The sequence below is a fragment of the Piliocolobus tephrosceles genome, chromosome 13 (genome assembly GCF_002776525.5).
Source record: "Piliocolobus tephrosceles isolate RC106 chromosome 13, ASM277652v3, whole genome shotgun sequence".
In the NCBI taxonomy this organism is placed as follows: domain Eukaryota; kingdom Metazoa; phylum Chordata; class Mammalia; order Primates; family Cercopithecidae; genus Piliocolobus; species Piliocolobus tephrosceles.
The window spans coordinates 98156986-98184926 of record NC_045446.1 but is presented as its reverse complement, the minus strand read 5'-3'; the positions used below and the strand labels follow the sequence as shown (position 1 = coordinate 98184926).

Sequence of the window (27941 nt, the reverse complement as noted above, 5' to 3'; positions counted from 1 at the left end):
TTACTTTGGAAAAAAGTGATTTGAAAAAGCAGGAAATTCCATCCTGGCTAACACTGTGAAACCCCCTTTCTACTAAAAATACAAAAAAAAAAAAAAAAATTAGCCGGGCGCGGTAGCCGGCGCTTGTAGTCCCAGTGACTCAGGAGGCTGAGGCAGGAGAATGGTGTGAACCTGGGAGGTGGAGCTTGCAGTGAGCCGAGATCGCGCCACTGCACTCCAGCCTGGGCTACAGAGCGAGACTCCGTCTAAAAAAAAAAAAAAAAAAAAGAAAAAGCAGGAAATAAATTTTCACTATAGTCTTGTAAAAGTCAGACTATCTTAAAAATATAATCAAAATTAATGTTATAACATTTATGATAATATGATAAAAAATAAAATTATAAACGATTATGTTTCTTGAAAAGGAGCCTTCAATAACTCAAATTATTATTAAACGGTAAAAACATATACAAAAAAGTTGATTCACATTCTCTTTTCAGTTTTAGATGACTTGGATAGCAAATTGGCTCAGGAACAGTCTGCAAGCTCAGTGAATACCAGAACACCCCTCAACTATGGATCAAGGACACAGTTCAGTCACTTTTATTCCAGTGGTAGCAGACATGGTAATATCACAGAAAGGCACAAAAAACACTATAATGAAACTTCCAATATGTCTGTCTATGACATCCTAAGACCAGGAACTCCTAGGGAAGGTTTTAAAACCTTTTCTCCTAGGACAAGGACAATTTATGATATGTACAGGACAAGGGAGCCCAGAGTCTTTAAAGAAGATTATGTGCAAAAAAATACTTTTGGAAGTACTTCGCTGTGTTTTGACAGCAGACAACGGTCGGCCTTACCAGCCACAGGGCATTTCACAGCAAGAAGCTTGCATTTTCCAGCCACAACTCAGAACAAGAGTGGGTTTATACCACCAAGGCACCAGCAGAGTCCAAAGAGAACTCCTTTATCATCTATCATATGGAACAGATCGGATTCCTCTAGAGATAGGGAGAACCTGAGGGCACCATCACCAATGGAAATGGACCCTGCTGACAATTATGTGTATCCCAGGGGTTTTCAGGAGAATAGGAGATATGAATCTTACCATTCACAGAATGTTTACCAACGTGTTAGTTTAAATGTTCCCGTGGAGAATGCAATGAGTCCTGACACTTTTGAGAACTCAGAGAATATGCCATTCTACCATCAAAGCAACCCATTTGCCAGGTCTTTCTTCAGCAATACCTTTGGACAAAGCAGAGAACAGAGGAGATTTGGACAAAGTCCTTTTTGGAGCCAACAGAAAGGACATTCTTTCTGGTCTGATTTTCATCAAAGCAGGAAGTCATTCAGTTCTTCTGACAGAGACTTTGAAATGATTTCCATGGAAGCAAATAGTGCATCAGCCATTCATGGCCATAGTGTTTCTTCTGAACACTGGGAATCATTTTCTTCTGGTTATGGAACAGATGTTTCCAGAGTCCAAGAAGAGCCACATCCCTGGCAGTTTGATTTTCAGACATCCACACTGGAGAGCATGGTGGTATCACATGGTAATGAGACCAAGTTGACTCCTCATTTTGGCACACCAAATGTTTGCTCCATGACTGGTTCAAGCTATCACGTCAAATCTGGTGAGTTGGTAAGCCAACAGGACAGTTCTCCTGTTGAAGTACATATAAACAAAGAAGCTTCCTCATCTGGAATTGCTCAGACTCTAGCATCCTCATTCAAAACTTCCTTTCCCCAGACTTCTGATGACAGAAGGCATCCTCAGAGTCCCAACTTGCAGAATCCCACAGTCACTTTGCAGAAAATTATTCCTAATAAGCCTGCCTCTCATCCAATGAGAAGCCATACAGAAGTCACTGTGACCAACAGCAATTCAATTGACTCTCTGCCTCTTGCCAAAAGCCAGCCCAATATCTTGGTCACAGAAGTGAATAATGAGAAAGACTTAAATGAATCTATTTCAGAAGAAGACAAACAGCTAAGCAAGATGGACCAGACAAACAAGGCAGGTGAAGTACCCCAACCTGTTTCACAGAGAGGGATCTCAAACTCTTTACCTGATTTTCAAAATCCTTTCTCCCAGGACTCAGCCAAGAGCAACAGGTTTGGTTTCAGTGCATCTACCACAGTAAGTTCAAAAAAGTCACCCAGAGTCTTTTCCAGGAAAGATACCTCCAAAATGTATACACCGCACAAAGATAAATCCAATGACATTAAACAAGATAAGAGGTTTACTGAGAACAGAAAACTTGGCTCAATGGCTTCCCTTCCTTTCATTCAGGAACACAGAACACCACCATCTTTCCCCAGGACAGACCAAGGTTGTCACCAGGAATTAACTGTAAGTAATGAAGATATTTCAAGCATTATTACAAATAACCACTGGAGCTCTGCACCAACTGATATTCAAAATGCACAAGCTCCAGAAAAGCCTGTTATTTTAGATACTGAGGGAGAACAATGTGCCACAATTCATTCTACCAACTGTGGCAAGTTGACTGCTGGCCACAAGACCTCGTGTGATTCTTTAGATCTGTCATCAGCTGCACTACCAGATTCCTCACCATCAAATAATTCTTCCCTTGATGCTCCTGTGGTTCCATCTACTACAGTGTTCTCCAGGAGAAGTTCTTCAGACAAAGATCCATCGCTAGGAGAAAGAGAAGAAAAAGACAATGCTGGGAAGAACCAAAAGAATCAGTTTATTTTAAGCCACTCGGAAAACCAAGAGAGAAATGATAGTCATGTGCCTACACACGATGAAGTGGTTGATGTCAAATGCCATTCACACTCTCCTTTTAGGAATGAAAGAGGAAAGGGAAAAATAAGGCATCGTATATCCTGTATTGAAAAGTTAAACAAAACAGAAAGTATATCAGTACCCACCAGTGATCACAGGAGCCTGATTGAAGCAAATCAAAGCAATTCCAAAGTTTCTGAGCTTGACACAATTTATTGTACCTTGCCAAGAAAATCAAGCAGTTTTCTCATACATGGCAGGCAGTCAGGGAGTAAAATAATGGCTGCTTCATTGAGGAATGGGCCACCTCCCTTCCAAATCAAAAATAATGTGGAAGATGCAATGCGGAACTATACATTAAACAAATTTAGTCCCAGTTCTCCTGAGTCAGTGAATGAATGTTCCAAAGTCATTTCAGACTCAGCCCTGGAAGCACCTGAAGCCACAGAGGGAATGACAAATGTAAAAAACAGTGGATCTACTTCCGTTAGAAAAGGACCCCTTCCATTCCTCATTAACAGGGCTATGTCGTGTCCCTCAGGGGAGCCACATGCCTCAACTGGAAGAGAAGAAAGAAAAAAGCCATTGACCTCAGGCAGGGATGCTTCTGAGCTAACACCAAGGGCTTGGGAGAGAATCATTAGCCCTGTGGAAAGTGACTCATCTGTTAGAGATTGTTCTTTAACCAAAAGACACCACCGAAAGGAAAACTTCCAAGAATGCACTGAGAAAGAAGGTAAAATGGCTGCCTCCAGGAGAAGTGTACTTGCCCTTTCAAATGAAGACCCTTTACCTTTTTGTTCAGACTTGTCAGGAAAAGAACGAGGGAAAACATTACATAAAGTTAAGACAACTAGTACGTTTTCTGTTTCAGGTGATGAAGATAATGTAAAATGTCTGGAGGTGGTCTCAATATATTATACTCTACCGAGGAAACCCAGCAAAAAATTCTGTAACCTCCTTCAACAGTATACACAAAATACTAATTCACTTACAGAATCACCTCAAGTGGAGACTGAAACATTTCCTAATGCTTTAGAAAAAGATGAACAGAATTATTTTACACGAGAGCAGTCAGGAACACCTTCATGTGAAAATCTAAAGATGTCGGTCAACTCTGATCAGATGCTGACCACTGAAAATATGACTGCCTTCCGATTATCAAATAGGGGGCCCCTAGTGGCTACATTACAGGAAATGGCTTCTGTTGAAGCAGCTGTTTCTCTTCCTGAAGAGGAATCTAAAGCTAGAGAAATTTTTTCAGATAATTTAGCTAAAACACCTCTAGGTGATTCAGAAAACAAGAAAGAAAGAGGTAAAAAACTGCAAAGTGAAACCCTGCATACTTTGTTGATGCTTCAGAGAAAAAATGTTTCTGAAGAAAAATCTGAAAATTGTCAACAATCCATTAATTCAAGTAACAGTGGTCCCTCTAGTCTTCCAGCTCTTTCAGAAGTTAATATTGGAAATTCCCAAGCCAGAAGAAATTCTTGGGAGTGTACAGGGAGTGGCAGAGCCATTCCTTTTACTGGAAGTGGGAAGTGTCCTCAGAAAGATCACACATCCACAACTGTAGGTGAGAGCTCCAGTGGATCACAGCCTAGGGAAGGCAGAGGGGACATCGGAACCAACTGCCAAAAAATGACTAATAAAACACTTTCTCACTCAGAGAGTCAAGTCTTTGCTCTTACTCCAGCATTGCATAAACTACAGCTTGGTGAAGAGACTCAGTCAGATGAACCAAACTTAGAGAGTCTGCAGTCTGAACCCAGAGAATTACCTCAAAGAAGTCAGGAGGCAAATATGACAGAGAGCAGGAAGGCTGAAGATGAAATGCAGAAATCAGCTTGGGATCAACCTTCACTTCCTGAAGGAAACAATAAAAATAAAACCAATTCTGATGACCTAGTAAAGGGGGAAAATAGATCTTCAGTTAAACACAGATTGGCAGTCATGTCTAAAGCAAACAGAAAATTCCCAGCTAAAGATGTAAGCCCCAGAAGACATGTAGCTACTATCTTCCCCCAAAGTGGAGGCAGATCTGGCTTTGACCATTTATCTCTTGTCACAGTGGAGTGCAACCCACTGTTCCCTGAGCCTACTCCAAAATCTGCAGAGTCCATAGGCGAAAGCAGGTTGAGTGAGGATGGAAAGCATGTGAAGAAATCCGAGAACCCTCTCCCCATTACTGTACTACCCAGCAGAGAACCTTCTACACACGTCAACAACCAGAAGTCTAACAGCATTTCACAACGACATCAGAACGAATTTAAAAATGTCTCAGAATCACCATCAAAGCTTGAGAGTTCTAAAGATGTCACAGTAGCTGAGAATTTAGAAAGAGAATCAGGAGCCCCATCCCCCATCACATTTACCAGCCTCAGGGAAGCAGAATTCTCTGACGATCAGAGGAGGCTGAGCCCTCCTTTTCCACTGGAGCCTGCACAGAAATCTAGAGTAAGCATCCCACTGGCCAGTTTTCTGCGGCAACAAAGGAGTGCTTCATCGCTGGAGTGGGAACCTGAGCCACACCTCTATCGTTCAAAGAGTTTAAAAAGCATTAATGTGCATGGCGATCTACTACGAAAAAGTCATCCTCCAAAAGTCAGAGAGCGCCATTTTTCTGAAAGCACTTCTATTGACAATGCCCTGAGTCGACTGACCCTTGGGAATGAATTCTCTGTCAACAATGGGTACAGTCGAAGATTCAGATCTTTTTCTGAACTCCCCTCCTACGATGGAAATGAAAGTTGGGCTTATCGCAGCGGTACAAAAACAGGTCCCAGGTCTGCAACATCTATATACAGACCTATCGACTATGGGATCTTTGGGAAAGAACAACAATTAGCTTTCTTAGAAAATGTAAAGAGGTCACTTACACAAGGAAGATTATGGAAACCAAGTTTTCTTAAGAACCCTGGCTTCCTAAAAGATGATTTGAGGAACCCTCCCAATCCCTCAGAGTTGTTAAGCTCAAATTCTCCCCGTAGTCAGATGCCAGAAGATGGCTTATCTCCAAGTGAACCGCTTAATATCTATGAGGATGACCCAGTGGACTCAGATTGTGACACAGACACAACCACAGATGATGAATACTATCTGGATGAAAATGACAAAGAGTCAGAACTGTGAGGCTTTTTCAATAAAATGCTTTACCTTTTTCACCAAAAGCTTATAATGGAACTGAGGTGTATGTGTGCATGTGCATGGGAGGATAAAAGATCTAGTCTGGGCCGTGTCTGCTCTGAAATGTCTCACATCTCCTTTTTTTCCTCCACACCCTATATAGACACTTCCTGAATGTTAGAACAATGAATTCTTGTTTTGAGAGAGTCTCTATTTTCTCTCTCTGTAAATGTTCTTAGCCTGCCTTTCCACCACTCCCACTTAATCCCTAATTCACTGTCTGATTTGGGCTTTCTACTTTATTTCTCTCCTAACATTTTTCATCTTTAATTGTGATTTACAACCCTAATATCCCAGGCACACACACAAAACTTACTAATTACCCCACACAACTGTGAAACTCTGTATGGCTTCTTCCGGTCCACACCCTGTACTCATGACATTAAGTAAAAGGTAGGGATGATAACAATGGGGTAAATATTATCATCCTGTTTGACTCATGAACATTTAGGAAGTTTAAGGTGATGATCTTCTCTTTCAAACAAAGATAAAGGAATTTTTTTTTTTAACTTGAGAAACTGCAAAAAGGAAAGAAAAAAAGGATAAAGGAATTTTCTAAGTACATCCTGTTATATCTGTAGTGGAGCCTGGGAGGCACATGGTAAAAGCACATGTTGAGGTTATAGATGAAGACCTGAATCCCTACCCTAGTAAGCTAATAGAAGGTTAGCACTCCTAGAAATTCTTCTGAAACTGTGGGGCACTGGCTGGATTATTAAGGGCTTTTGGTCAAGCCAAGGACTTAGGCCAGGCAACCTGGCCATACAGAGAGTTGCCTGGTCACAGAATTTCTGCTTCTGAAGAGAACATAGCTGAGGAGCAGAGAGAGGAAATAGGCATCCCTTCATGGGACCGACTTGTCTTTACTCCAGCTCTCTCAGCAACTGGCTTTTCCCATTTCCTCAGAACTAACCATTTTCACATTTTCTTTTGTTGTTGCTCTTGTTGTTTTGTTTTGTTTTGTTTTTGTTTTTTGGAGATGGAGACTTGCTCTGTCACCCAGGCTGGAGTGCAGTAGCATGATCTCGGCGCACTGCAACCTCCGCCTCCTGGGTTCAAGTGATTCCCCTGCCTCAGCCTCCTGGGTAGCTGGGATCACAGGCGCACCCAGGTGCATGCCACCACGCCCAGCTAATATTTTTGTATTTTAGTAGAGACAGGGTTTCACCGTGTTGCCCAGGCTGGTCTCAAACTCCTGAGCTCAGGCAATCTGCCTGCCTCAGCCTCCCAAAGTGCTAGGATTACAGGTGTGAACCACCATGCCCAGGTTTGGTTTTTTTGTTTGTTTGTTTATTTTTTGAGATGGAGTCTTGTTCTTGTTGCTCAGGCTAGAGTGCAATGGTATGATCTCAGCTCACTGCAACCTCCTCCTCCCAAGTTCAAGCAATTATCCTGCTTCAGCCTCCTGAGTATCTGGGACTACAGGCACCTGCCACCACACCTGGCTAATTTTTTTTTTTTTTTTTTTTTTTTTTTTAGTATTTTTAGTAGAGATGGAGTTTCACCGTGTTGGCCAGGCTGGTCTCAAATCCTGACCTCAGGTGATCTGCCCACCTCGGCCTCCCAGAGTGCTGGGATTATGGCCATGAGCCCCTGTGCCTGGCCCACATTTTCTTTAATTGCAAGGTAGACCACTTCTTTTCAGGTGGGACATTTTAGTCCCAAATATCAAGTGGGAACCTTGGCCAAGTCCCTAAAATGCCATCAAGTCAGATCTGTTACCCTGGAATTCAGTCTTCACTGCAGGATCATTTACCAAACCCTTGGGAAATTCTAAGGCAGAGCTCCTAAGGGCCTGTCACTATGATTCTCTCAATAATTTATCTAGAGTAAACCACTTATGATACCCACTGATATTTTGACTTTCCTAACTCTTTAGTTGCCATGCAGAACCTTGGGGGATTTCTCTTCTAATTCAGGATAAAGACCAATAGATGGCAGTGAAGATAATCTGCTTTAACTACAGAGAGCATGCATTCCTGGATCTCAATACTATGATAGTCAACATGAATGGATTTTATCTTGTTTGGTTTATATTTGCTTCATGACCTAATCTAATTTTCCATCTTTTATACCTAGTCTGTTTCTTCATTATAAACTAAGAATAATGATAGGTGTTTGTGAAGTGTATAGAGATCTGGAACTGATAGAGATTTAAGAAAGAGCTATATTATTATTATCCTACTAACCATTCCCTTACCTAGACACAAAATGCCTGGGTTAGTTTACATGGTTCCCATGCAACTCAAAGCTAAGGAACATGAGGTAACTAACATGAAAGCTATTCCCTAAATCTGTCAACTATTTTAAACTTCAAGGTCTGAACAATCTTGAGCTCAAAAAGTTCAAAAATCAAATATTGTGAACTTTTCAATGCAAATTTGTGTGGTAAAGAATAAATAACACTTTATTTCCTGTTTCATGTATGTTTGTAAATTCTGCCTTTCCTCTTTTTCTATTTATCTGATTATTATTATTATTATTTTCTTTGAGACGGAGTCTCATTCTGTCACCCACGCTGGGGTGCAATGGTACGATCTCGGCTCACTGCAACCTCCACCTCCTGGGTTCAAGTGATTCTCCTGCCTCAGCCTCCTGAGTAGCTGGGATTACAGGCGCCCACCATCGCGCCTGGCTAATTTTTGCATTTTTAGTAGAGACAGGGTTTCGCTATGTTGGCCAGGCTGGTTTCGAACTCCTCACCTCAGGTGATCTGCCCTACTCAGCCTCCCAAGCTGCTGGGATTACAGGCATGAGCCACCTTGCCCAGCCTATTTATCTGATTATGTAAATAAAACGTTTATAAACCATGACCTACATTTTCTATGCAATTTTAAGATACTCAGAGTTAATATTTTAATATTGAGTTTCTTGATTTTTTTAATGATCAGCTTTCAAATTATATTTCAGTATATACTCTGAGTCTACGTGTATGCTACAAAAGGTGAAATGAAGTTAGCTTATTTTTCAGTGAGTTTAGGCTATATTAAGAGTTAGGTAAGTTAGGTAAGGGTGAAACTGCTTTGCGGCCCAGACTGCACTGGAATCTACTATTTAAATTCAAAGGTAATTGATGGCCAGTGTTCAGTTGCACTATTTGTAACATTTGCATGTTGGTCTGGCTCAAGTATCAGAAAAACACAAAATTCATGAAAATAGCACCTTTTTATAATTTTATGCTTTTATAAAGCACTTCGTTAAAGAAGTATAGCAAATTTCTATGTATTTTAACATATAAGTCGCTGCATTTTAATATTCATTTTTGGTATAGCTATGGTAACTTATAATAGTCATTTTTATATTCATAACTTTTTTTTGAAAGATATAATCATTATTAAAAGAAACATTCATGTAAATGGAGTAAATCATGGGGGAATCAATCCTAATAAGTACCTTATAAATTATAAACTTGTTTATATACTAGATTTCTATAACCATAGATTTTATACTGTAAAGTCCATTTAAAATAGGGTTTAATGAGGTTATTTTAATTTTTAGAGACTCCCCTCTAAATAATTTACTCTTACATTGTAAATACATTGATGCCAACAAAATTCCAACTGCTACTAACAAAGGTTTGGTTGGTGATAAGCTAATAACAGCTACTCTGTGTAGGAGGTAAATATGTGTACCGGAGGGGGTAAAAATCCACTTAGGTTATGGCAAAGATGGGAATCAAACTGGAAAACTCATAGCTCCATAAAATTAATATTCTTTGTTAAGTACCAGAGGGTTTAAGAGAACTTCTTGCTAAGAGTTTATTGATAATAATAATGCTTCAGAATATCCCATTTAAATGTACAGTGTAAATATGTAAAATATTTTACTTCCCAGGCAAGTTTGTGAATGTATTGCCACTTAGTGGCTCTTTGTGACTGGTGATTCTGTATATCTGAAACAAATAAGCTGTAAGCACTTTTGTTAAAACTTTGTCAAATAATCCTATTATGTACTTGTTCTCAGACCTGTTCTCTGGGTATGAAATGTGTTACAAGACAAGGTACAAATTTAAAACAATGCCTGTATTGAAATAAATGATTTAAACAGATGCACTATGTGATTTGGTTTTTATTCACATCCTCAAATGATTATTAATTTTTTTTTTTTTTTTTGAGATGGAGTCTCACTCTGTCACCCAGGCTGCAGTGCAGTGGCCTGATCTTGGCTCACTGCAACCTCCTCCTCCCGAGTTCAAGCAATTCTCCTGCCTAAACCTCCTGAGTAGCTGAGATTACAGACACGCACCACCATTCCCAGCTAATTTTTGTATTTTTAGTAGAGATGGGGTTTCACCATGTTGGTCAGGCTGGTCTCGAACTCCTGACCTTGTGATCCACCCACCTTGGTCTCCCAAAGTGCTGGGACTACAGGCATGAGCCACTGCACCTGGCCCAAATGATTATTTTTAAGTGTGAAAGTTTCAGGAAAAATATAAAAGGTGGGGGGCTTGAGGGAGGCATAAGTTTTCAAACCAGTCTGTCTTATGGCTATTGAATGAGATCTGCCATATAGGTGGTTTTAAAAAAACAGTGGCTTTCTTCTTTCTTATTTGTACCCAAAAAGTAACAACCAACAGCAGGAAATCAATGTGCCTTGTTGCATAATAGGAGAGGAATGAAGAAAGTCTGACATTTCTTTCTGGAGATTCTCACATTTATAAAGGAAGAGGGGCCGGGTGTTATGGCTCACACCTGTAATCCCAGCACTTTGGGAGACCGAGGCGGGTAAATCACCTGAGCTCAGGAGTTTGAGACCAGCCTAGCCTGGCCAACATGGTGAAACCCCGCCTCTATTAAAGTACAAAAATTAGCCGGGCATGTGGCATGCACCTGTAATCCCAGCTACTGGGAGGCTGAGGCAGGAGAATCACTTGAACCTGTATGGCGGAGGTTGCAGTGAGCCAAGATCGCATGGCTGCACTCCAGCCTAGGCAACAGAACAAGACTCTGTCTCAGGAAGAGGGAGCTACATGGAGTTGGGTCATCCACTGTCCAGTAGCACTGACGAAAGATAAGCAGGTCTCTCTAGTTGATATAAGTCATGCAATGTGAATTCCTCTCAAGCAAATTAATTAATAAATTTGTACTAATCTTTTACCTTTTCTGGAAAAGCAACCCAAAACCCGTTTTCTATCAGGGACAGGAGAGTGTCATCATCTTGACTATGGACAGCATTTTATTCAAAATATTTTTGCTGTCCTTTATTAAAAGTTAAAATACAGTGGATCAGCTAGGACTTTTAGTGATAGACAATAGAATCCTCTCTAGCTCGTTCAAATAGAAAAATATCTATGGGAGGCTGGGCGCAGTGACTCATGCCTGTAATCCCAGCACTTTTGGAGGCCAACACCGGCAGATCACTCGAGGTCAGGAGTTCAAGACCAGGGACTGGCCAACACGGCGAAACCCCATCTCTACTAAAAATACAAAAATTAACCAGATGTGGTAGTGGGTACCTGTAATCTCAGCTACTGGGGAAGTTGAGGTAGGAGAATGGCTTGAAACCAGGAGGCAGAGGCTGCAGTGAGCAGAGATCACGCCACTGCACTCCAGCCTGGATGACAGAGTAAGACTCCATCTCAAAAAAAAAAAAAAAAAAAAAAGCAAGAAAGAAAAGGAAAAGGTCTATTAAATTGTAAATTTTGCTCACAAACTCATTAATAGAGATAAGGAGATAGATTTTGAGCTGAAATTCCAGGACCAATTCTAAAATCCATGCCAGAGAATTGGACCTGCCAAGGGAGCTGCTGTCTCTGTTATGACCAGGAAGATGCGGAATCGGGACATCGAGTGGGCCAATGTCCTGAATCACCACCTTCATTTGGTCCAGAAATTGCTCCTATAGAAATAAAAACACCAGTATGTATAGACTTGCATGTAGGATTTTTATTACTACAATGTTTGTTGTGGCAAAACCTGGAAACAAAGTTAATGCCTGATTGAGAAATGACTGACATAGAACACTTACATATGTATATTATAAAACCATTGAAAATTCCTCTTTGGCTTTAGAAACTGTCTAATTTTCAATGTCACTAAGTTGACTTAGAAGAATTTCCATGAGGTACTGTTGAGGGAGAAAAGTAAAATTCCATGTTTGTAAAGCATTCACCAAGAAACCTGCATATGCATGTGTACACATGGAGGGACACACTAGGTTATTAACGTTGGTTGTTTTGTAGACAGGTGTTGGGGGAGAGGACGTTCAAGAACAGGAGAAAAGAGAGAGAAGTTTCTTTCCTTCGGGAAGAAACTGTAAATATACACACATATATGAATATATATAGAAATATATAAATAAATGAGAATAGTTATTATTCATGTACTTAAGTGCAATGATTTATCGGGGGTATACAGATTGAAAACTAAGCATAAGTTTTTAAAGGATTTCTGTACAGGAGAGTATTTAATAAATTACTTTTCTTTCTTAAAAAAAGTGATCATCGGTCAGGCACAGAGGCTCATGCCCGTAATCCTAGCATTTTGGGAGCCCAAGGCAGGTGGATCACTTGAGGTCAGGAGTTCGAGACCAGCCTAGCCAACATGGTGAAAACCCATCTCTACTAAAAATAAAAAATTACCTGGCATCATGGCACACGCCTATAGGCCCAGCTACTCGGGAGGCTGAGGCAGGAGAATTGCTTGAACTCGGGAGGTGTTAAACTCAGGAGGCGGAGGTTGCAGTGAGCTGAGGTTGTGCCACTGCACTCTAGCCTGGGTGACAGAGTGAGACTGTCTCAAAAAAAAAAAAAAAAAAAATTGATGATCATACTTAATTCTACAAAACGTTGTGTTTTAATAATATAAATGCTAGCACTAAGTTTCCCTCTAGGCCCATGTTCTTTTCCCCAATCATCCTTTGTAGATTATGTCATCTTTCCAGTCTGGGAATTACAATTCCATTCTAGAAATGTTTTGGAGAGATGTGGTAGGTACTGACATGATTGCCCAGTAGATCCTTTTTCTTTGCTCTGGAAACTGACATCCCCTCCCTTCAGGCCATATGTTGACTGTGGAAGAATCAATGTTCTTATTCAACCCTAAGAATCAGGGCACAATTGATTGTTTCAAGGTGGAATGTTTTGAAGGAAATTGGTTCTGGATGGAAGTTAATATTTAAACCAATTGTCTCACCATCTAAAATGTACCCTATAGACTGTAATACACGGAAGGGCAGGGACTGAGTTTACATCCCTAGCACCTTGCATAATGCACGACATAAAGTCATGATATAAAGTGTGTGTTGAATAAATATTGTTGATATTATTAAAGTTTTGTGCATTTTATGGGATCTAATCTTGTCTGACCCTATGCAAGTTTTTTTATTCATTAGTGACATTGAAAATTAGACAATTTCCACAAAAATTAACCAGGCTTGGTGGCTTGCACCTGTAGGCCCAGCTACTCAGGAGGCTGAGGCAGGAGAATCGTTTGAACCTCGGAGACAGAAGTTCAAGGAGCCGAGATCGCACCATTGTACTCCAGCCTGGGTGACAGAGCGACAGTCTGTCAAAATAAAATAAATGAATAAATAACAATTAAAGAAAGAAAATTACACAATTTCTAAAGTTAAAGAGGAATTTATTATAAAGATGCAAGGATGCCTCAGAAACCAGAAATAGAGACGCTGCTCATGAACTGTACCAGACTCTAGTGCACTACACATAACCCAGAGAGTTTTCTGTATTTCTCTTCTGTTTTCAGAATACGAGGGAAAAAAATAGCAAAGGTTATAATGCTTCTGTTGGAGAGCAGTCAGTATGTTAAAAATCTCCTAACCTTGATTTTAAACTCTCACGGAAAGGGGATTAGTTCAGCATGAGTCAGTTTCCAAACTAGGAGCCAATGAACTGTAGCCATAGTTAAAGTTATGCTGTTACAAAGCCCCACTGTTAACCAGGTAGACTGTGGAGTAAAAAAAGAGGAGTTACCAGAAAAGGTAGAAATGTTATAAACTGAGTCGACAATAATTAACTGTGAATTTTATGTGACATTAATGTAAAGATTCCAGGGGCCAGTGCAATTCACAGAAGTGTATTGAATCTAGACCTTCCAGAGTCACACACTGACTGTAATTCTATGTGTTTGAGATTGGAGTTCAATATGGAGATGAATGTGAAAGGGAATGAAAAACTTCTCGGAGCGTATCATTTACTTTAAAATTTTATACATGATGTTCCTCCTATCCAGAATGCTCTCCTCCTTCTCTTTATGTGGCTGATTCCTATTTGACCTTCAAGGTTCAGCATAGATGTCATCTCTTTCAGAAGCTTCTCTTGGTTCTCCCAAGACTAGGTTAGCTGGCCTTCATATGTAGTGTATAAGTACACTGTACTATATTGGAAAAGGCTCTCTGCCATGGCACTTGAACTTCTCTGATCATTCTTGCTTGCTATGCCAGGCTTTCTGCATGGACCTTGAACTTCTCTGATCATTCTTGCTGGTCTGCCACTCTAATGTCCAGCTCTTTATCAGGCCATTTCTCTGGGCAGTGTTTGTAGCAAGCAACGTTGAGGGATGAGATAACATCTCCCCACCCACAAAGAGCAGGCTTAATTCTGTGTAGCCTAAAAGAGGCAAATTCCTTTAGCTCAGTGCTCCTGTCCTGTAATGCAACCCGCTTGAGGCATCCATCAGAGTCTGTGTGCATTGTCCCCACAAGGCTTGGGAGGCTTAGGAACAAAACGTAAACCAACATAAAGCTCTGTCTACTGCTTTTGCAGTGAATAATAAAGTTCTTTGATACAGGAGTGTTGTATCTTTTGACAGCATCCATGAAACAGTAACAGGCCAACTTGTTAGTTTTTAAGTGGGATAAAATCCTAGACCATGCAGTTCTTGAGGCCCATATTTTAACACCTATAGGCTATTTACATTGCCTCTTTGCCTTTCTTCTCCACTAAACTACAGGCACTTTGAGTCAAAATACAGTATCTAAAATACGGTAGGCATTTAATAAATATGTGTTGAATGAATGAAATTTGATTAATGATAAAGAGTCTGGTCAAGGCACTGGTTGCTCTGAAGAGATATACTCTTTGGAGACAGGTTAAGATGAGAAAGAAAACAGGTTGGTGCAGGCTTAGTATTGCTAAACACGACTGTGTTCAGGTACAATTATATGGCTTCCCTGACGTGTTCTCAAAAAAAAAAAAAAAAAAAAAAAAAAAAAAAAAAAAAAAAACACTGGGTGTTAACGCAACTGTTATGTAATTTATTAGGCCATGTTTTACTATCATCCAGTACCAGCAAACCTCAGATTATTTCTCTGGAAACTGTTTTAAGTCAGATTTTGAAAGAGTGTGAGCAAAATGTGTTCCATACAATTTTTTTAAGTGATAGCTGGAACAGAGCAAAGCTATTTAAAGCAAGCAGACACCCCCACAAAATAAAATTTATCAATGAAAGTAATACCAAGTGATGTTACACTTTAGCCCTAAAATTTACCAGCAACTGACTACCAGTTCCTGAAAATCTTTCCAAAGTACAAAGAACACCATTCACAAGCACTGTTCAGCATTACTAAAATAGGTCAAGAGAACTGTGAAAATGTGGGAAAGATTTTGCCCTGGTAAAACTTGGTCATAGCAAGAATGCTGAGTAGCACAATTAAAGCTGTGAGGTAGACAAAGGCTTGCCTAGTGCCTGGCTCTGATGTTTTGGGGATTAAGGACCCCCAAGAGGGTGCAGAAACCCTGTGTCCATTCTGGGGTGTGAGTTCCTTCTGGCTCATTCAGCCAGAGGAAAATCTTTATTGTCTTTAAATAGATTCAGACCATAAGAGGACAAAAAGGAGGAAAAATCGTTAACAAATTGGATCAAATGATCAAAAAAGAGAGGCAGACAGTGGCCTTGACAATCTCTCCTGGATCCAGCGTTCATCTTCTGAGGAGTGGTGGAGGTGGCTGAGACCACCACCCCTTCTCCTACATGGATTACAGAGGAACGGGAGGTTTCTGGCTTTGAGGTAAAGCTCACACACGGGCTCAAGGCAAGGCCTGGTCTTCGGCCACCCTAGTGGCCAGCTCCTCACTCTGGGCTTGGCCCAAACTCCGTGGATGTTAAGTAAACACCTGCTGGAAGAAGGGGAGTGCGGGAGGAAGCGGGAAAAGGGAGGAGTGGTGGGGATCACAGTTCTGTGAGGAAGGCTGTTGAGCAGAAAAGCAACAAAACAGGCCACAAGAGAACGGTGCTGCTGTGAACAGCGGGCTGTGAGGGAGGCCGGGGCGGGGCCTGACCTTGGCTCTCATCTTGTAAACTCATTCCTTGGGAAAAGGCATTTCCCTAAACTACATCGATCTTGGGGCGGGACCCTTTCATCGTCCCACAACAATCACCACCGGGTCCTTTAAAAACACCAGAGCGGCGGACCCGGTGGCTCGGTGGCTCAGGCCTGTAATCCCGGTACTTTGGGAGGCCGAGGCGGGCGGATTGCTTGAAACCAGGAGTTCAAGACCACCTGGGCAACAGAGACCCCGTCTCTACACATAATAGTAGTAGTAGTAGTAGTAATAATAATAATAATAATAAATTAAATTAGCCAGCGTGGTGTCGTGTACCTATAGTTGATCCCAGCTACCTGGGAGGCTGAGGCGGGAGAATCTCTTGAGCCCAGAAGTTCCAGGCTGCAGTGAGCTGTGATCGCGCCACTGCACTCCAGCCTAGGCGACAGAGCCAGCCCCCTTGTCTGTACAAAAACAAAGAAAGAAAAGAGAAGGAAAAGAAGGAAGAAAAAGAAGGAGAAAGACCACTGGAGGTCGAGGCCAGGCGTGCCCGAGGCCTTGGCAATCAACAGCGCACACTCGCAGCCTCGGTCTCTGTGCGGGCCTCTCCACCCCTTTCCTCCATCCGGCCTATGGGGCTGCGGGGAGGAAGGGGCGCGCCCATCGCCGACCCCTGCAGGGCGCGCAGTGGGTGATTGGAGCCGGGGCCGGACAGAGGGCGGGAAAGGGAGCCTGCGCCGCAATCTTTCCCGCCCGAAAGACCCGCCCCTCCGTGGGCCCCAGTCCCCGCCCGGCCGGCGGCCCTCCGGGCCCCTCCTCGGCGCTGCGGAGCTGGACCACAGTTGTGCCCCGCCGACCATGCGCAGCCTCCCTCGGGCCCTGCTGCTGCAGCTGCGCCTCGCCCTGCTGGTGGCCGCGGGGGCCCCGGAGGTGCTGGTCAGCGCGCCGCGGAGCCTGGTGTGGGGGCCCGGGCTGCAGGCGGCCGTCGTCCTGCCGGTCCGCTATTTCTACCTGCAGGCGGTCAACTCGGAGGGCCAGAACCTCACTCGCTCGCCCCCAGGTAGTGTCCAGCCGCCGGCCTCCCTCGTCCCGCGGCCGGGTCCCTGCGCGTCCCTGCCGCCCTGGAGTCCGCCCGCGGCCTGCGTGGCGTCCCTCCTCGGCGTGTGTCGCCCCTTTTTGGGTCTGGTCAGCTCCTCTTCCCTTCTCCCGCCCGTAATCAAAGCGGGCAAAAATCACCACAAAAGTTTATGGAATGAATGAATGAATTTCAAGGGCGCTTCCGCATTTAATGTGCAGGGGTTGATGTTGCGAATGGACGGCGCCCGGGCGTTACAAGGAGTGTGCCGTGAGTCACACGTTGGTTTTCATCTCTGACTTAGTTGTCTGAACTGTGAGGGATTGCAGGCAGCGCTTTCCAGTGGTGAGTCATCAAGCCCACGGATCGCGTCGGATTACACGGTTTAGGCCTGATGGGTTTGGAGCAACGAACTCTTACGCAGAGGAAATGTCAGAGCCATAGGAAGGAGGAGGGGTTTAAGTGTTAGTTTTTTGTTTCCTTTTCAGTTCTGAGTTCTTGAAAGCAGATTACAGAAACTAGGGAAACTCAGTAGAAATCATTCGGTTTTCCCTCCACCGAGGGTGAGATGGATCTCGTCCTGAATCCCTTTCTGCCCGGTCCTCCTCCCATGTTGTCCTTCACGTCTTACCTTTGCAACTTCTTAAAACTTGTCCTGCTGGTTTCACGCTGTTGCCAGTAGAATTTGCTAATGTATAAGTTTGGGGCTCTGGCCAACTAGCACATTGTTTTATCAGCGAAGAGACAATTAGAATAACCCAGTGCCTCCGCCCCTGCTAGTCCTGCTGGGAACATAGCTGCCAGAAGTGTGTCCCAGCTTGTGAAAGGGGTAAGGGAGTCTTGACAGTTGGGCAAAGCAGAGAATTTAGGAGCCAAACATAATTCACTTTTCGATTTAATGATTTTTAAAATTTCGTTCATTCAAGAAATACTTCTTTGATGTCTACTTCTGCGTTTGGTAATTCTGCTGGGGATCTAAGGATGAAAATGCCTGCCCATCAGGGAACTTAAAGTCTGTTGGTAAAAGACATGCAAATAACTGATCACTGTACAAGATAATGAAGGTATGTACAGAGTGCGGTGGCAACATTGAAGCACTGCCAGAGACTGGAGAAGTCCAGGAAGGTTTCAGGAGCAGAGACTTGAAGGATGAGAAGGTTTGCTGGGCAGGCATGTAGGTGGACACCCCGGCATGTGCAAAAGCACACAGACTTAAGAGACCGTGGTGTTCGGGAAAGTAAGTACTGTAATTTAATGATACTGAGCAGAAAAGGCTAGTTCATTGTAGCCACTGGTCTTCAAGCGCCTTGAATGCCAAGCAAATGACTTTATAACTGGATAAAAGCGAGCCACTGGAGAAATTTGCGCTGAGGCAACAGTCTGCCTCTCCCTTAACCACCTCAGTGGCTTGTGTTCTACATTTGATTCAGAACACCACTCCTGAAGTTGTCTTTGATCATTGCTTTGATAACGTGTCTACCAGTTAAACCCTAAAGACTCAGACATCTGGTTTCATATGCATGATAGCATTTAGGGAAAATAATTCCGACTGTATTGACTGAAACGCATGTGTGTATATCAGGGTTTCACAAACTTTTTCTTTAAAGGGCCAAATAGTAAATAATTTAGGCTTTGTAGGTGATATCATCTCTCATATTTATTCAGCTCTGCTTTGTAGCCAAGGACCTATAACAAACCCGTTTATGTTACAATAAAACTTTTTATGGCTACTGAAATTTCAATTTCACATAATTTTCCATAAGTTACAGAATATTATTATTTTGATTTTTCTCCAACCCTCCCTCTGCCGTTTTTTTTTTTTTTTTGAGACGAAGTTTCGCTCTGTCGCCCAGGCTGGACTGCAGTGGCCTGATCTCTGCTCACTGCAAGCTCCGCCTCCCGGGTTCACGCCATTCTCCTGCCTCAGCCTCCCCAGTAGCTGGGACTACAGGCGCCCGCCACCACACCCGGCTAATTTTTTGTATTTTTAGTAGAGACGGGGTTTCACCGTGTTAGCCAGGATGGTCTCAATCTCCTGACCTCATGATCCACCCACCTTGGCCTCCCAAAGTGCTGGGATTACAGGAGTCAGCCACCACCCCCCCCCCCCCCCCCGCCTTTTTTTTTTTTTAAGAGACAGGGTCTCTGTCACCCAGGATGGAGTGCAGTGGTACAGTTATAGCTACTGCAGCCTCAAATTCCTGGGCTCAAGGGATCCTTTTGCCTCAGTCTCCCCAAATGCTGGGATTACAGGCATAATCCACCATGCCCGTCCCCATTTTAAAAACACAAGAATCATTGTTAGCTTACAGGATTTACAAAAACAAGCAGTGAGCTGCATTAGCTATAGTTGCCAACCTCTGATATATATTAAAGACTCTCAATTAAGATCCAAATGATACATGACTTAAAAGTTGTGTGTACATTTATGTATGCATATATATTATATATACAAAAATATATTCTTTAAACAAATGAAAAAACAGTTTACAAACAGTTTCTATTAAATATCTTAACAGAAGGAAAGTTACATTATGTTTCTGCTTGGTTTACCCCTACGATCTATGACTTTCTTTTTTTTAGTCTTAGAAAGACTTCCCAGCCAGGGCAACATAGCAAGATTCCATCTCTACTGAAAATAAAAATTTAAGAAATTACCTACTTGGGAGGCTGAGGCAGGAGGGTCAGTTGAGCCCAGGAGCTCAAGGTTTCAGTGCATTATGATTGTGCTGCTGCACTCCAGCCTGGGCGACACAGCAAGACCCTTTCTCTAAATAAATAAATAAAATGAAGACTTCAGACAACCTTACTTTCATTCCTTTGGATTCCCTTTGTTTCCTTTCAGGCCTCTTGATTTCTGGCTTCCAGTTAAAAAGCTGCCCTATAGTTTTGAAAACTCACCCAACTAGTTTTTTACATTTCTGCCACCAACATTCACTTCCAAGTCCTGAGGTCTTTCCCTCTTCAAGAACCAATTGAATGGCTTGGTATTCATGCCTTGCAATCTCAGCACTTTGGGAGGCCAAGGCAGGTAGATTGCCTGAACTCAGAAGTTTGAGACCAGCCTGGGCAACATGGCAAAACCCATCTACCAAAAACATCCAAAATATCAGCCAGGCGTGGTGGTGCACAGCTGTGGTCCCAGCTACTGGGGAGGCTGAGGTGGGAGGATCTCTTGAGTCTGGGAGGCCGAGGTTGCATTGAGCTGAGATTGCACCACTGCACTCCAACCTGGGTGACGGAGTGAGACCCCATCTCTCTCTCTCTCTCACACACACACACACACACACAAGAACTAAAAAGAACTAATTGGAAAAGAGGAAAAATCTTCTCAAGCTATAGCCTGTTGTACACAACTGAGAAAGGTTCCCTTATTATCACTCCCATTCAAAGTGTAGAATTTATCTGAATGCCACTATTATGCTACATATATCCAAGTACGCAGATAACAAAAATATTGTGAACTTCAGTGATCTCAAGCAGGACATCTCAAACTGGGGTTCACAGACAGAAATTACAAGGTCTTTGTCCTTGGATGGGGGGAAGAAAAAAACCTGTATCTTTATTTTCAGTAAACTCTTGCTTAAATTGAACATTTCCTTCAATTATGAATGTAGGCAGTACTTGTTGATACTGTTATATTCCCAGCCTCTAGCACAATGCCTGGCAGAGATGCTGAGTATTATAGATGAAAAGAGGGAAAGGGTGGAGGGAGGGATGATTGAAATATGTCAAGATGGAAGGATATAAATAGTTATTTTCTACTCAGTCATCTATCTTCATCAGTAATAATATCTTCACAAAATAATCTTACCTCCTGGTTGTGTAGTACTTTAGTGTTTTGTACTATGCCTTGCTTAATTTGTCCTCTAAAATAGTCTTGTAAGGTAGGAAGGATAGATATTACTGTCTTTACACATAAGAAACTGGGCTCAGTGAAGCTAAAATGCCTTGCCTGGTGGGCTCCACAGCGAATGTGTCAGAGCCAAGGCAGGAACAGCCCTTTAACCTTCTACTGCATTGCTTTTTCTGTTTTATCACATCATCCTTAATATGATTGTCATGCGTCAGTTTACAATAAGATGTTGGAAGGTGTTCATCGTTGGTAGCTAGCCAGATATTTTAGGAGGATTTCCATTTAGCCTCATGGTACAACACCTTGGCCTTCTGGGATTTTGTTTCCCTTGAGCATGTGGGGTCAACACTTTTGTTGCAGCTGTAGAGAGCCTTAATGAACTTCCTAAACAACAGAGGAGGAGATGACTCCAATGTATCCAAAGTGCCAGAAGTATTCCTCCAACTGTGACTGCTGCAAAGCTACATTCAAATATTGGCTCCTCTGCTCATTATATATGTGACCTTGGGCAAGTTACTTTACTTCTTGGAGCATTGGTTTCTTGATCTATAAAATGGGAGTGACAGATATCTACCTCAAATTTCTTGTAGGAAATAAATGACACAGAAAATACATATGAAAGTCTCAAGCCCATAAAAAGTACTAAGTTAATTTCTAAATATGCGTTTGATTTCTTACCAAATCAAACATGTTCAAGATTTCGGATTCTGATGATGTAACACTTTGATACTACCAACCTCCTTTTGTCTACATAGTCACTGCATTCTCATCCAGTCAGCTATTTTTCTTAAGTTTGAATTTATTAAGTAGAAAACTCAAGCTGAGCCTCAATTCCTTCTTTTTTTTTTTTTTTTTTTTTTTTTTTTTTGAGACAGAGTCTAGCTCTGTTGCCCAGGCTGGAGTGCAGTGGTGCAATCTCAGCTCACTGCAACCTCCGCCTCCTGGGTTCAAGCGAATCTCCTGCCTCAGCCTCCTGAGTAGCTGGGATTACAGGTGTGTGCCACCATGCCTGGCTAATTTTTGCATTTTTAGTAGAGAAGGGGTTTCACCATGTTGGTCAGGCTGGTCTCAAACTCCTGACCTCGTGATCTGCCCACCTTGGCCTACCAAAGTGCTGGGATTACAGGCATAAGCCACCATGCCCAGCCGCTGAGCCTCAATTCTGTGCCACTATATGAGTCCCCAGAGCTAACGAGAATTTTCATTCCTTCCATTTGAAGCAATTAGAAATTTCACTCTTCTCATTTTCTCTTTTATGAGGTTAGGATTCCTTATTTCTATTTCAGTCCTGATCAATATTATCTTGCATTAATTCTAACATTAATTTCATGTCAACGATGACACAGGCATGAAAGATTACTATTAAAAAAAAACTGAACATTTAAAATATATATTTCCAATGGCTATATTATAGTTGTATACATACATTTTGAAATGTGACTTTTAAATGGTATTTCAGCAACAAAAAATATTACAACTGGAAGCGACCATAATTATTTATCTAATACTTTCAATTTACAAATAATTGACGCATTTTGGAGCTAGTTGTTTTTTTCTATATGTCTTTCCCAAAAGTCACAGTCAATAATATTCTTGTCGGCCGGGCGCGGTGGCTCGAGCCTGTAATCCCAGCACTTTGGAAGGCTGAGACGGGCGGATCACGAGGACAGGAGATCGAGACCATCCTGGCTAACACGGTGAAACCCCGTCTCTACTAAAAAATACAAAAAACTAGCCGGGCGAGGTGGCGGGCGCCTGCAGTCCCAGCTACTCGGGAGGCTGAGGCAGGAGAATGGCGTAAACCCGGGAGGCGGAGCTTGCAGTGAGCTGAGATCCGGCCACTGCACTCCAGCCTGGGCGACACAGCGAGACTCAGTCTCAAAAAAAAAAAAAAAAAATTCTTGTCTTATATCTGTTTTGTTTATTTAAAATAATAATGTATGGAGAATAAGACTATTTGATCAGGAAATAAGAAAACCTTTTTGTACATTTCCAGTTTGGGGATAGAGTAATGGAAATGGCTTTCCAATTCCCAGACTTTCCTGTCCAGATTTCAATCTGCTGCGCCATGTTGCCTTTCTGAAACCATGTGGGAAATAATGCAAAGCAATAATTTATGTGTTTCATTTATTCAGTTCAGGTAATTGGCCAACATTTCTAATAATTTCATATTAAATTATTACCACTTTATAACATCTTCCATGTTTATTATACTTCATTTAGGTTAGCAGGTTTCTTTCATAATTTTATCATACTTGTTTCAAGGATCCTAAAATGTTTATGTTTGGTACTCAGTTATTAATATTTAATAGCAAGGTGTCAGTTACCACATTGTTATTACTAAATTGAAGACTGAGAAACATTTCTGCGACCTCACAAGAAAAACCCTTAAAGATCAAAAGAAAGTAGATCTTATACTTACTAGATTTAGAAACTAAGAATTTCACAAACTTGTTTAGTAATCTCAAAAGATATATTTTAAATATTCTAAATTTTATAATATGATAGATGTGAAGTGAAAAACAACTTTGGTCACAATTTTCTGTTTGCTAGGACTGGGGATTTCAGAGGATTCATTACTTTTTTTAGCATTTCCCTTTGATACGGTGATCTAAATGGTATATCCACTGCACTCTCTGAAGGAAGAAGTTTCAAAGTTTATTCCTGGCCACAATAGCATTAATCACAACAGTATCATTTCAAAGCCAAAATATCAGCAAATAGGAAAGGGAAAGTTTGTTAAATAGGTATTATTTACCTAGAACAGAAACCCCACAAAACTTTAAAGGTGGAATGGATTATTATAGTGTAGCTGTTTCATTTCAAGCTGAACAAACAGACTCCGAAGTAATCTCTAGTATTTGCAAAGATGTGTGTGTGTTTGTGTGTGTGTATGTGTGTGAACTTGTACAAGAGTCTGGTAACTAGCTATAATCTCTCTCTACCTAAGGAAATGGGCTTAGAAGTACCAGTTGAAATTTGGGCTTAATAAACGGGGAAACTTTCACAGAAATGAAGGTTATTAGATACTGAAATGGTATACAAAGAAAGCTTGTGTGTATTTTACAAGGAGGAAGTTCGATTACTATAGAGATCTGTCATGATTAGAGTCCATGGGTTTTTAACTATCTGGGCTTTAATCCCACCCAAAGGAGGAAAGAGTAAACAAGCAAAAAGTTTATTTTTTATTTGCTTTCAAAAAATGAATTGCTTCTCTGCACGCAGTAAATCAATGTTGAGTCTGATCCGTAGTTTGAGTACATGAACCAGACCAAGCACTGTGGCTCAAGCCTGTAATCCCAGCACTTTGGGAGGCTGAGGCAGTGGGGATCGCTTGAGGTCAGGAGTTTGAGATCAGCCTGGGCAACACAGCAAGACCCCCTCCAACCCATCCCGCCCCCCACCATCTCTACAAAAAATTAAACAAATTAGCTGGGCATGGTGGCACACTCCTGTAGTCCCACCTATGCATGGGGCTGGTGCAGGTTGAGGCAGGAGGTTCATGAGCCCAGGAGGTTGGAGCATTGCACCTCTGCACTCCCGCCTGGATGACAGAGCAAGACCCTGTCTCAAAAAAGAAAAAAAAAAAAAAAAAAAGAATGCATGAACCAGACATGATAGTTCCTGGCCTCAAAGATCTTCCAAAGTAAATGATTTTTTTTAAACCACCAATGCTGCAGGAATAAGCAATATATTTAAGTTATCCGATAACACCTATCCAATAATTGTAAATCATAATCATGACATGGTAGAGTGGTTTATATCTCTTTTCCTTTTAGGTCAAACACCATTCAAAGTAGTAGTCAAATCTCTTTCACCCAAAGAGTTGGTCCGGATACATGTCCCTAAACCTTTGGACAGGAATGATGGAACATTTTTGATGAGATATCGGATGTATGAAACTGTCAATGAAGGGCTGAAGATAGAGGTCCTTTATGGTGATGAACATGTGGCTCAGTCTCCCTATATTTTGAAAGGTAAGGATTATTATATACTGCAGAGTCAGCCTTATGTGTAGGTCCTGTGCCTTTCAGAATGGCCTAAACCTGATGACTTCAAAGTCATGTGCAATAGAGTAAACATTGTATACATACCTCCTGGAGCTCAATTTAATTTTTAAGGGAAAGAAAATTAAGTAAAGAGATTTAAATGATAAGAAAAGAAATCTTGTGTATTAACATCCATGTAGTTACTATTTGCAGAACTCTTCATTCCTTTGTGTAGATCCATATTTCCATCTAGTAACATTTGCCTTCTGCCTAAAGGATTTTTATTAATATTTATTTTACTGTGAGAATGCTGGTGATGAATTCTTCCAGCTTGTGAATGTCTAAAAAAACTTTATTTTGTTTACTTTGAGACAGGGTCTTGCTCTGTGGCACAGGCTGGAGTACAGTGGCACAGTCAAAGCTCACTGCAGGCTGGACGCAGTGGCTCCCACCTGTAATCCCAACATTTTGGGAGGCAGAGGCGGGCGGATGGCTTGAGCTTAGGAATTCAAGACCAGCCTGGGCAACATGGTGAAACCCCGTCTCTACTGAAAATAAAAAAATTAGCCAGGCATGATGGTGGCACATGCCTGAAGTCCCAGCTACTCAGGAGGCTGAGGCTGGAGAATCGCTTGAACCTGGGAGGTGGAGGTTGCAGTGAGCCAAGATCACGTCATTGTACTCCAGCCTGGGCGACAGAGTGAGACCCCCATCTCAAAAAAAAAGCTCACTGCAACCTCAGACTGCTGGGCTAGGCTATGTGCAGTGGCTCACACCTATAATCCCAGCACTTTGGGAGGCCGAGGTCAGGGGATCACTTGAGCCCAGGAATTTAAGACCAGGCTGGGCCACATGGCAAAAACCTGTCTCTACAAAAAATTAGCTGAGTATGTTGGTACATACCTGTAGTCCCAGCTACTCAGGGGGCTGAGGTAAGAGGATCACCTGAGCCCAGGGAGGTTGAGGCTGCGGTAAGCTGCGATCGTGCCACTGCACTCCCGCCTGGGGGACAGAGTGAGACCCCCTGTCTCAAAAAAATATGAAACAGAAACAAAAATTGCTTAAAGCAAACCTCCTGCCTCAGCCTCTGGAGTAGCTAGGACTGCAGGCACACACCACCATGCCCAGCTAATTAAAAAAATATTTTTTTGTTTCTCCAAAACATTATTTTGTTTCTACAGGGTCTTACTCTGATCTCCACCTCCTGTGCTGAAGTGATCCTCCTGCCTTGGCTCCCCAAAGTGCTGGGATTACAGGCATGAGCCACCATGCCCGGCCTAGTTTGCCTTTGTTTTTAAAAGACATTGTCTCTAGTTATAGTTATAGGTTGATGGGTTTTTTTTCTTTTGATACTTTAAAGATGTGGTTCCTCTGTCTTCTCACTTGCATTGCTTCTAACAATAAATCTAGCATTTTCCTTATCTTTGTTCATCTGTGTTGCTTTTAAGGTTTTTTCTTTATCAGTTCTTTTGAGAAGTTTGATTATTATGTGCCTTGGTGCAGTTTCCTTAATGTTTCCTGTGTTTTGGATTTGTGGAACTTCTTGGAATTTAAGTCATCCAAGTGATTTAAATTTCATCAAATTTAGAAAAATTATGGCCATGATTGCTTCAAATATGTTTTCTGTTCCATTCCACCTTACCTTCAAGGATACTAATTACCCATATATTGGGCTTGAAACAATCCTATGGTTCATCGATATTCTTTTCATTTTTTAAATTCTTTTTTCTCTTTGTTTCATTTTGTATAGTTTCTGTTATTGTCTCTAAATTCTATTATATTCTCTTCTGAAATGTACAATCTGTTGTCAATCCTATACAGTCTAGTTTTCAACTCTTGATGCTTTTTCATCTTCTTGAGCTCATTTCTGGGGTGCAGTTACATTACTGGGAAATAGTTGAATCCTTCCAAGCTTTGCTTTTACAATTTGTTAGGTAGGACTAGTGCCATGTTTAGTCTAGGGCTAATTATTCCCCGCTACTGAGGCAATACCCTTCTGCATACTTTACCCAAGCCCTATGAATTAGAAGGCTTTCCAGTCTGGCTGGTACCCACTGGTAAGTACTGTTCCCTCTGATCATTTTGGATGGGTTCTTCCCCTGTCTTCCCCAAGAACATATGAACACTCAGGTGGCAAATATCTTAGATGTCCATTTCTCAGCTGAAATCTGTTTTCATCCTTTGTCATTATCATTCTAAACATTTAGATGTTATACCTAAATAATTAAACTGTAGTATTTTTGGAACCAGTACAGGGGAAGAACTCATCCAACATGCACTGATCATATGCTCTGCTTAATATGTGAAGAGGACCTCCTACAGAGGAACATCTCTAATGTTCTCTCTGTGCAGTGCTTCCTTTTTAGATACTCTGTCCTACAAAGTCTAGAGCTGCCTTGGTCTCCCTGGACTGTCAGCTCTGTCTCTTCAACTCAGTGAGGCTGCCTGCCTTTGCCTACAGGCCCCCTCCCTGCACTACAACCTCAAAGCTCCCTTAAGCAGTAGGCTGTAGGAATTATAGGGCTTACCTTATTTGTTCCCCATCTCTCAGACTCACTGTCCTTCATTGCCTAATACCTAGTGCCTTAAAAACTATTGTTTAAGGCCAAGGGTGGTGACTCACACCTGTAATCCCAGCACTTTGGGAGGCCGAGGCAGGCAGATCACTTGATATCAGGAGTTCAAGACCAACCTGACCAATATGGCAAAACCCCATCTCTACTAAAAATACAAAAAATTAGCTGGTGTGGTGGTGAGTGCCTGTAATCCTAGCTATTCAGGAGGCCGGGGCAAGAGAATCGCTTGAACCCAGGAGGCAGAGGTTGCAGTGAGCCGAGATCATACCACAGCACTCCAGCCTAGGCAACACAGTGAGA

At 41.9% G+C, this 27941-nt stretch overlaps 2 protein-coding genes across 3 annotated transcripts in view; both read left to right on the top strand.

Moving 5' to 3' along the window:
• Positions 1 to 6444, top strand: part of EXPH5 (exophilin 5) — a 92021-nt gene extending 85577 nt beyond the window's left edge. The window contains exon 6 of the mRNA XM_026451982.1: positions 480 to 6444. Coding sequence (XP_026307767.1) covers positions 480 to 5869 — 5390 coding nt within the window. The 3' untranslated portion in view covers positions 5870 to 6444. The remainder of the gene's footprint in view (positions 1 to 479) is intronic.
• Positions 6445 to 16817: 10373 nt separating this feature from the next.
• POGLUT3 (protein O-glucosyltransferase 3) overlaps positions 16818 to 27941 on the top strand; it is a 25632-nt gene continuing 14508 nt past the window's right edge. The window contains exons 1-2 of one of the 2 annotated variants that reach the window (XM_023208191.3): positions 16818 to 17205; positions 24856 to 25053. In XM_023208191.3, coding sequence (XP_023063959.1) covers positions 17004 to 17205; positions 24856 to 25053 — 400 coding nt within the window. In that variant the 5' untranslated portion in view covers positions 16818 to 17003. Of the gene's footprint in view, positions 17206 to 17249; positions 17566 to 24855; positions 25054 to 27941 lie in introns of those variants that run through there. The other variant, XM_023208192.3, reaches the window with a different exon arrangement.